The sequence below is a fragment of the Epinephelus fuscoguttatus genome, linkage group LG9, assembly GCF_011397635.1.
Source record: "Epinephelus fuscoguttatus linkage group LG9, E.fuscoguttatus.final_Chr_v1".
NCBI lineage: Eukaryota > Metazoa > Chordata > Actinopteri > Perciformes > Serranidae > Epinephelus > Epinephelus fuscoguttatus.
Window position 1 is genome coordinate 32838300 of NC_064760.1, and position 10857 is coordinate 32849156.

Here is a 10857-nt window from a genome sequence, read left to right on the forward strand (position 1 = left end):
GATACCTCAAAATGAAACAAAGGGGAAGATACCAAAGAACAAACTAGAAAACATAGTTATGGTGAGACTACAACAACCATCAACACCATTTTCAGCAGTGTCTATATAATTGCCTGTGCAGTTAAGTGTGTAAATAGCTTAATCTGGGAGTAATAATAAAGAGAATGAATATGTGACACCCTGTGGTGTAATGATACTTGATGAGGTGGGTGTATTACTAGGTAGACAGGTAGTTAAACTGAGGAGGAAGAGGGTATACTCTCCTATATAATCCAGTAACTTTTTGGCTGATAGGTGGGTATACTATAGGCCCTAAACAGCCAGAAAAAGAGGAGTGTGTACCCGGTATACCTGTGTATAACCTCCACTGGTGACCTCTACAAAAAAAGTAAGCATACACAAACACAGACACACATATATAGGAACAGATCACAAAACACACTGATTATATATTAAATTGACTTTATTTCTCTTATACAGAACAAAACAGACAAAACAAATTTGTTTCAAAGTGCAGGATGCCATGTACCTCTTTCAAACAGACAGGGCTGCTCCACGAAGTAATAATAATGATGTACAATGTTCTTCAAATGAAAATATAGTTGTGTTTATGTTATTGGCAAGGTAACTCTTCAGAAATGATTTTTTGTTTTAACCTGGTTCAAAAAAAAAAAGAAAACATTTATTATAATAGTTTGAATTGCTGTTGCCAAATTCTTCATCCATGCTCTGTGTCTTTCTGTCTTCCTAATATATTTTGTTTATTTAACCTTTATTTAACCAGGTTAGTCCCACTGAGATGGGGGATCTCTTTTTCGTGGGAGACTTTGCCAAGACAGCAGTGATACAGTCACATAGTTACAGTTGACAATAATTAGAAAAACATGAACAAACACTCATACAATCAGATAAAACATTCACAGACCGAAAGCCAGGACTCCAAAGATTTCACTCTCTCTTTAAAATCAGTCAAAGGAATCAGTGCGTGTAAATGTAGTTCAGACTGAAGCTTGTTCCAAACACCAGGAGCTGAAAACCTAAAAGATTTCTTTCCTAATTCAGACCTTATCTTTGGAACAACCAGTTTCAGAATGTAAATGAAGAGGAAAAACCACACCCAACACATAAAAAAACTCAAACCTCAAGAGCTCACCCAAGGGACTGTCTCGGCTGCCATTTTGGAGAGTATAAAGTATAAAACTAGTAAACTGCCAGGAAGCTATCAGGCTGTAATAAGACAGTACCTACATCAGCTATAACTGCTGAAGGTGCAGTATACCTTACTTAAGGATGACAGATGACTTTGAATTATTATTCTAACACATCTGTCATACTTTCTATCATTTGATTATTAATATAAAAAAGTAATACAATACAAATTAAATGTGTTATTTGTGTGACTGAAGTTAAGTGCAGTATTGCCAAAGCATGTTGTACAAAGTTTACAGTGTATGTAAATGTAATGTAAACCTGTAATTTCCAAAATGCTTATTTTAACATTTACCTTTGAAACAGAAACAAAACCATCACTCATAAACAGCCTTTTCCTGTCATCATTACATCTAATAATATATGAAAAGTTAGAGACTGAAATCTAAACACATCATTTGCTGTCTGATTAAACAGTGACATGTTTTATAGCCTGCAGTGATACAGTCCACTTAAACATCTTCAGGGTTTGCTGTACATCCAAGCACAGCTTTAACTAAACTACAAACACTTTAATGATAGTTTGACATGTTGAGGTGATGAGGACACAGACCGTTTCCCATCCAAACTTTGAGCTGCTTCCATGTCTGTGACCTCCTCCTCCAGCAGCCCACTGAACAAAGTCAATGGTGGGCGGGACCACGGTGCTCAGTTTTCAGCCCTTTCCGAATGTCACAGCGATGATCTTGAGCTCCCATTGGCTCCTGTCTGCCGCTACGTCACAATCATGATTAGAATTGATGATCGGACGTTCTGATTTCATTGTCTAGCAAAGGGGACTGGTGAAGAAATCTGCTGAATTTGAACGTCCGTCTGATTTTGACATTAAAAATGGTAAGTAGGCAAAGTGGTTTTACTTTTCGCGTCGGGGTACCGCGACTCGTTTCTGGTTCGTATCCGCTCGCGGGCAGGGTCAGCGAGAAGAACCATGCCAGGGTCGGGAAATCACAGATTTGAAGGAAAAGTTTAGCTGCAGCTATCCATGGGGAAAGCTATGCTAATGCTAGCTAACGCTGGGCTGGCTCAGACATGGCCGCTCGGGCCTGCAAGCTAACGTGTGCTGTTTGTATGGCCATTGTGGTGATGTCGGCGCTTACCCGTCTTGTTTACTGTCTGGCTCGCTGGCGTAAAGTTATGGCATGTTGTTCCCGTGTGGGAATAGTGTTTGTGAATCCCCAGGCTGTTGCCTCGGTGGCATACTAATCTGACGTGCCCACAATTTGTTCGCTAATTCGCTCCGTAATGTTTCCATATTGACTGTAGCCATGCGCAGTCAGCCTGCCAAAATAAACCTGCTGGATGCTTATTGGTCGCACAACATTCCCGTATGTAACGTTTCTGTCTTTATCAAACCACTACTGACTACTAACTACTGTATTTACAACTTATCCCAGAGTTTTCAGCTCTCTGGAAGTGCTGTGTTGTTACTTTATCAGAGCTGGTTGCTGCTTTTCTCCTTTCTCCGACGTTTATTGTAGGGTGCAAACGCAACACACATTAACAACAGTGTACCCCATAAATGAATATTGCTATGTGTGTGGCACTTTGAAAGATAAAAGCAAGCTGTGTTCACAAAAAGCAAATTATTTAACGTCGTATATCACTGTGTCTTTATTGTTTGTACACGCAGGCATGTTAAAACTGAATTATGTCATCAAAAAGCTTCAATAAACAACATTTGAAGTTGAAATATTAACTTGAATAGGCTTGTGATGCATTATTATGTTATTGTTATTAATATTATTATACTATTTCGGGGTTTTTTGCTGAAAAGACTAGTATAACTTGTAATTAATATGTGTGTAATTGTGACTATGGTTAATGCAAGTGCACAATGGTTTTCACTAGCTTATTAGAACAACAACTTGTAGGCACATTATATTAGCTTGATTGATGGTGTTATTGATGCTACACCGCAGCTTCTCATAGCCTATTATTTTATGACTGACAGTGGGTTGTATATTTTACAGCCTTACAATGCTTGCTGTAATCTGTAATGTATTATATGACAAAGTGTTGACTGGTTGTCTACAACTTGATGAAAGTGAGTTTTTCAATCTCGATCCAGAAAAGATTGTTCGTCTGTTGTTGGTATTAGTACACATTCATGCTCATAATGACATAGGTTGAGTTGGTATTGTTTCATACTCTTTTTATTCACGCTCTTAAGCAAAGTCTGCCTTGCTGTCTCCTCAGCCTCATTACCCAGCAGTGTGACAGGTGCACTGAGACACACGATGAGTACAATCAAAACGGCGCAAATCTAGAAACATGGAGGTTTTGCTGTGATCTGCATGGCTGCCCCGTTCCCCTCCAGTGTCAGAATGGAGTTCCCCTCCAGTAGCAGAATGGATGCATGGTCACAGAGGCGTGGCCTGCAGACTGTGAGTATATCAAGAATTGTATTCCAGTATGAGCGAGGGGGATGACATGACTTGAAATCTGACAGATTGAAAACAAAATACAGGGATGACTGCTGCGGTTGTAATCTTGAGACTGTGACACTCTCAGGGGATTGAATTGTGTCATAGTTGATGCATTTGCTTAATAAATGTTTAAGTATTAAACAAAACCCCTGATACTGGAGTCCATTATAGAGGAAATTGCACAAGTGTCATAAACTTTAAGTTAGCTCTTACCGCATTATCTCTTTAAACTAATCATCTACCACAATCTGTCACTGAGCTCTTCCTGTGTAATACAAAGTTTTGGGGTGTTCTTTATCTTTGTGATTGTCTATCAGATGAACCTGCGGTCAGTCTTTACAGCTGAGCAGCAGAGGATCCTGGAACGTTTCTATGATAATGGGATGACCAATCAGAGCAAGGCTTGCTTCCAGCTAATACTGCAGTGTGCTCAGGAAGCCAAACTGGACTTCAGTGTGGTCCGGGTAGGCCCATAAAATGTCCTTGTGTGTTTGTGAATGAGCGAGAGTGAGGCAGAACTCTTTCCTTTGATTTGTGTTGCACTTTTAGTGGGGGCAAGTAATTGAGACGGCGAGTCTCGTCTCTTCCCCGTGAGTTCTCCATCTAATGCCGAGTCATGAATTATTATCCTCTCTTTGCTGAATTAGTCCCTGTAGTGCTTTGCAGAATGTGTGTTTTAAGTGATGTTACTGAGCTGATTGCTCTTCTCCCCGCAGACATGGGTTGGCAACAAAAGACGTAAGCTCGCCTCCAGGGTAGAACAGAATGGAGGCATGTCTCACTCCTTATCCAGTCATGGACTCGCCGGGGGAATACTCTCCAATCACTCATTACCCGGAGGTTCACTGTCCAATCACAGCCTGGCAGCGGGGGCACTGCTTCCTGCTGAACTGGCTGCGGCGCGGAACATCCAGAATCGCGTGCACCTTCTCCCACCATCCTCGTCCTTCCCTTCTTTCTCGTCAACATCTTCCTCCCCTTCCTCCTCCTCTCCCCACAGCAGTGGAAGCAACAACAACAACAATAACGACGTCATACTGACTGGGATTTACTCTCTCAACTCCGTCCCTCGCTCCCGACCGAGACCTACAGCCCCACCATCTCAGTCAGACTCTGAGCTTTCTGCGCACACATCCTCATCTCTGATCAACCGGGCCCTGCAGAGTCGAAACAGCTCCACCACCTCACCCCTCAACTCCAAGCTGGTCTCACTCTCTCAAAACCTCCCACCCCTCACATCTGCCTCAGGGCCTTTAGTCTACACTGCAGTCAGGAAGGGAACATTATCCCTCGGAGAGGCAGGGGTAAGTGCAGGAGCAGGGGTGGTACCTCACAGCTGGACTCGGCAGTACGGTACAGCGCAAACCCGCCCTTGGTCCTCCTCCCCACAGTCCCAAACTCAACCTCAATCCAGACCTCACTCCAACCCTCAACCTCAACCACCTGCTCCTCAGAAGACTCGGGTCTCCCTCCCGGTACAGAACTCTGGTCCCTCCTCTGAACAGACACCTCGTATCCAGCAGGTCTTCACCTTGTCAGAAAGAGGCGAGGGAGAAAGACTTAGGTCAAGTCATGTGTCTACACGGAAAAGCCAGGAGAGTCATAGGCCTGCACCCTATGTTCTGGATGCCAGTCAGAACTTCTCCATTGCCATGGAAACTGGAGATGAAGAAGATGAGTGGCAAAGGGAAGAGGAGTTGGCAAATTTGGCCGCGCAGACACACATCCAGAGGGAGCAGACGTCAGCTAGCCCAATCGCGGCTGAAGTGTCGGTGTTGAGGGGAAGCCACACACCTCCTATGACTAGCTCCAGACCCACACTGCTTCACAGCAACACACCTCTTCAGGGCAGCTACTCCGTTACAGCACAGACCTCACTTACAGGGGAATCCAGCTCACAGGTAGGTGATTAGCAAATTTGCATTTCCTAGGTTAGCGAAGGCATAACCTGCCCTCCTCCACCGTAGTCTGCTTCCAGTGGGCTTTTCCCTGACATTCTTACCCTAACCCATCTCACTCCTCTTGTCCTAACCTAACCAACCCAAGCAATGAGGGCCATGAGTAGCCAATCAGACGGACAGTAGGGCAGGTCTTTGCTTTCCAAGGAAATGCAATTTTGCGAGAGGTTGTGGTGTTGTTGCTGCTTTCCTTCAAAGTGAATTGAAAGACTTAACCTGACTGTGTCTGTCTCTGTGTGCAGACTTTAGTCAGTGTGTCTGCTGCCCCCTGGGTTATCAGCAACTCCAGAAAGAGAACAGTTAGTACTATTTTGTCACTTTAAACACAATATTGTGATTATATAGGAAAAAACATTAAAGGGTAACAGGTTTATTGTATTGTTATTACACTCTTACACTGATGTTGTCTGGTATGTAATAAAGCTAGTGTGAGACAGGTCTAACAGGTTTGTGTTTTCAGCTGCAGGATCGGACCCAGTTCAGCGACGGGGATCTCATCCAACTGAAGCGCTACTGGGACCGAGGCATGACCAGCCTGGGCTCAGTCTGCAGGGAAAAGATCACAGCTGCAGCAAACCAACTCAATGTAGACACTGAAATAGTCAAGGTAACCAACTCCACAGGTTAAGCTTTCGTTTTGAATGCTCCCAGTGTTGAACAAATACAGAGAAATCTAGAAAAGTTTGGGTTCCCTCCTGGCATAACATTTTTGCTGTGTCCTTGAAGCTGTGAATTGTTGTGTAGACCTCGAGAGCTGTGAGCCTTATTCACACTGTCTGGCCACTTGTCTATGACATTTAGTGAAAACGACTATTTTACTTGTCTGAACTTTAGTGGGCTAGAAGAAAACAGGGAAGAGCAACTGTTCTAGGTCAGAAGTTTTCTAACTAACTTACTGAAAGTTGTGTAAAAGTCATGCCGTTATATATATCAGGGCCACAGCAGGAATGCTGATGGACTAAATATAGGCTCTCAGTCCTGACACACACATGACCCACTGCCATCTCACTTACTGGGATATTTATTGCAAGGAAGAAAAATCTATGTAGAGAAACACTATGTCACTGTCAGGATAATCTTCATATCATAGCAATAGTTAAACATCTACTTAAAACTTACTTAATTAAGGCTTAATGTAACTATCATTGGTGATTTTTTTTTTGTCCTGACTTAAAGTCGAAATAGACAACTTTACAACTTTGCCTCTCCAGTGTTTCCAGGTGGTATTATTGTTGGACACTTCATTTTGAAGTGCTGATTTATATCCTTAAAATTTAGTTGAACATTCTTCTTCCACGTCTGTGACACTTACCACATTGTCTTTTGTGTTTTCCACTCGGCAGACATGGATCAGTAACAGGCGGAGGAAGTACCGTCTGATGGGTATTGAAATCCCTCCACCCAAAGGTGGGCCTGCTGTATTCTCAACCTCATCCCCAGGAAACGAATCTCCGGTGGCCCTCAGCCCCGACGAGGAGGGGCTCAGAACGCCCGAACTCGGAGATGACTTGAATGATGAGGGCTCTCTCTGCCTGTCTGAAGGTTAGGCTGCTGTCTGATACAACACACACACAAACACCTGAGTCAGTATAAACTGTGTGTCTCAGCATTCATGCGGTGTTCTGGCTTCTAGATGGCACCATCGACTCACAACACAGAGACGGAGAGGATGGAATAGATATGTCCACTGCTGCTCCACTGGCCAATAATGTGGTACTTCATTATTTCTTTGAAATTACTGTACAGCCTCATTAGATTTAGCCACTTAGGAATGGGTGCTGATCGCAAAATAGTCCATACTCCAGTGTGATAAAATGTATGAGGGCTAGTGTTCATTTTGTTATCCATTTCTGTTTTTCAGTCCCAAGTCCTGTGTCAAATATCTTTTTTTTTTATCACGTTTAGTCAAACTGTTTGGGATTTTTTAGTTTTATCTTAGAGATAACTGTTTTAGTTTAGTTTTATTCAATGCAAACTGTTGATAGTTTAGTGTTTTGAGTCATCAAATTATATTGAACATTTCAGTGATTGTAGTCCAGCCAATCCAATAATTTGTCTTTTTTAGACAGCATTTCACATAAGATTGTATCCTGTCAGTGTCTGATGGAAAACACAAGTTAAATGATTAAGAATGCAGCTTTGCAGGAAGTGCCTGGTCTAGTGGTCTGATGGTATCAGTTAAAAGGATTCATCCAATATGGGCCCAAATATTGCTGCGATTCTTTCTCCCAAGCCATGTTTCTGTCATTATTGACTTTAACCTAAATCAATTCTATGCAGGATTTCCCTATAAAACAATGTATAGACTCATACAGAAGTAATCCCTCTCAATAATGACCTATGACCCAATCAGTGTGTGGCAGTGTGTGTATTTATCTGCAGAGACTCTGTCTGTATTTTCTTACTTTCTTCTTATTTTCTGTGTTCGGGACGTTTATGGGTGTGTACCCCCACAGTGCTCAGGTGAGGTCAGGGCTTTATAAACAGGTAACAGCAAGGTCAGACCATAAACAGCAGGCATCCAAGAGACACAGCGGCAAAAAAAATGCAAAGATAGAAAGGTGAAACGCCAGACCAGTTCAGTATTTCATGGTTAGTGTGAGCTAAATCACTATTATCCTTACAGCACTTTTTGAGACAACACAGTTGCCACTGCATTCTACAAACAAGACTCAGTAAAAGACTTGTTTTTCCTTTACACAAGAGTATGATTTGTTTCTTAGAGAAAACTAATCAACATATATGTAGCGCCTTTCTTCCAAAACTGCAATACAAAATTTACATAATACATAAAACTGTCAATTACAGAAATAGAACCTAAGGAATAAAACCAATAGCAGATAATAGCCACCATAAGACTTACACGTGTCATAATAATTTGATCTAATCTGTTTGGGGTTTTTTTTAAACAGAAGATCGAAGTAATCGATGAGGACGAGGAAGACGAATATGACGATGATGATGGCGGTGACTTAATGGCTTCAGACCGAGAGCAAATGCAGAGCCTGCTGGAATTCAAGGTGAAGACACACGCACACACACAAGACTATGGCAGTTTGACCAAGTGTAATCTGATGGCTGCAGTTACAATCCTTCTGTTTTACTGTTGAATGAAAATTGGTGTGATGCTAAGATAAAAGCATTGTAACTCACAATGACCTCAAGCAGTGAATTAACTTTTTGCATTTCTTTGAATCCATCTGTCACAGCACGAGGAAGTGCAGTTCTTAGAGATAGAGCTAGAGAACCAAAAACAAAAATACGACGAGCTTGCAAGCTTCACGAAGAGCCTACTTAGCGCTGTGAGGAACAATGACCTGGAGAGACAGCAGGTACAGTCATATTCATGTTTACACACTGACAGGATCCAGTACAACATCACCTTGAAGTGAAACACATTTCTCACCTTTACTCTGCTGTTGTGTGTGTGTGTGTGTGTGTGTGTGTGTGTGTGTGTGTGTGTGTGTGTGTGTGTGTGTGTGTTAAGGAACTCATTGCGAGTCTACCTCAGCCTTCAGACCAGGACTGGGACATGACTGTGGAGAGAGGAACACAGCCTGCCGCTGTGTCAGCAGACGCATCCTCCAATCACAACGGCTCCCCAGCAAGTGGTGCGAGCAGTGCGGAGCCTCCACCCGCCCCGGCGGACGAAGAAGTCCCACTGGTCACCATGAACAAAGACGATACAGCAACTGAAGTTACTGAGCCCTCTGCATCAGAGGAGCAACTGCAGGAGGGAGTTACAGAACAAAAGTGACTATCTCATGTACATCAGCTCACATCCACTCATACAGATGTTTCCATAAGCCACACAGAAGCTGGTCTTAGACTACATGGACTATACGGTGTTACATTTACACAAACACTCTGGTAAACTCATGCTCCACGCCTAGTGCCTGTGGATTGATGCTTCACTACGACTGTTGGGCTGACAAATGCCTTTTTTACTGCATATCATTCGCCTTGCTCTGGACCAGTCCAGAGAGAACAATAAACGACCTCTAACTTATCTATGTGGCTTTGTGTTTTAGTGACAGAAGTGACACTTTCCTTATATACCAGCTCATCCTAAATGAAAGAAAAAAGACTGCAGATATTTTTAAAGACTTAACTGTAAAAAGAATTAAGTTGACACACACCACTGGCTGATCTTTTCTGTAGATTGCACAAGCAGACAAGAACACTGCAGCTATTAAATTGCTCTAACAACATGATTCTTATACAATAACTCAGATCATGGCTGGATTACTGAAAGAGCCTGTCGGGCACAGGGTCAGGGGCCCAAAGTGTCAGGTGGCCCCTTGGCCTTCACCTTCTAAATGTCGCAAACTAACACGTACTGACAAGGAAAATGCTCAAAATGACCACAGAGAGATGCAAAGGAACTGCAAAGAGATACAAATTAACTACAAAACAAAGAGACACACGACAATCACAAGATGACAAATTGCCTTACAGAGAAACAAAACGGCCACAGAAATGCAACCACAAAGGGACACAAAAATAACCCCAAAGCAACACATAACAACCATTACAATACACATAATTACCTTAAAGAGATGCAAAACGACTACAGAAAGACACAAAACCTTAAAAACATGCACAAGAACTTCAAAGAGATGCAAAACCACCATAAAGTCTGCATGTCTCGCTCATATGAAGGAGAGGTGATGGGGCCTTTTGCATATCTGTGCCTAGGGGCCCATTGTCCCAGAGTCCGCCAGTGACTCTGATGGCACTCACTGGGCTTATTCTCATATGTGAGATGAAATATTTGAACTTAAACCTCTCCTTCAACCTCAAGGTTACGTCCTTGTGACCTTAGTGTCATATGTTGAACAAAGCAGCACAGACTGTCCAGTGTTGTCAGTAATAGTTGCCAGATGAGATTAAATTGTGTTTTAAACTTTTAATTGTGATGTAGCATAAACAAATGTCGACATACAGTGTATATGACATTACCTCCCAACACAAAGACTTAGTGCCTGTGAGTGGGAGAGACAAAGCTGGAGGGAAAGTGGATGAGCTTTAAGCCTCTTATTTCCACTTGGACCAGGGATGGACGGGCTTATGAAACAGTGGCTTTAAAACATTCAACTTACACCTCTTTAAGATCAGAGGCTTAGATTTATGCCTCGCCAGAAGAGGTGTCTGTTTTGCTCCCTAATTTTATCCTGCGTCAACCCGTAAATTAAATTCCATGTGACTTGTTTCCAGTCGCCAGCAAATGGTTCATCACCCGGATGCATGTATGTCACACGCAG

General features: G+C 42.6%; 1 protein-coding gene across 1 annotated transcript; it reads left to right on the forward strand.

The window, feature by feature from the left end:
- Positions 1-1341: 1341 nt before the first annotated feature.
- hdx (highly divergent homeobox) lies at positions 1342-9616 on the forward strand. The gene is made up of 11 exons (XM_049586308.1): positions 1342-2043; positions 3406-3593; positions 3953-4099; positions 4352-5536; positions 5836-5892; positions 6054-6200; positions 6937-7135; positions 7227-7306; positions 8506-8613; positions 8803-8925; positions 9081-9616. Exons 2-11 carry the CDS (start codon positions 3504-3506, stop codon positions 9348-9350), a joined length of 2406 nt encoding a protein of 801 aa, XP_049442265.1. The 5' UTR covers positions 1342-2043; positions 3406-3503; the 3' UTR covers positions 9351-9616.
- The last annotated feature ends 1241 nt before the right edge of the window (positions 9617-10857 follow it).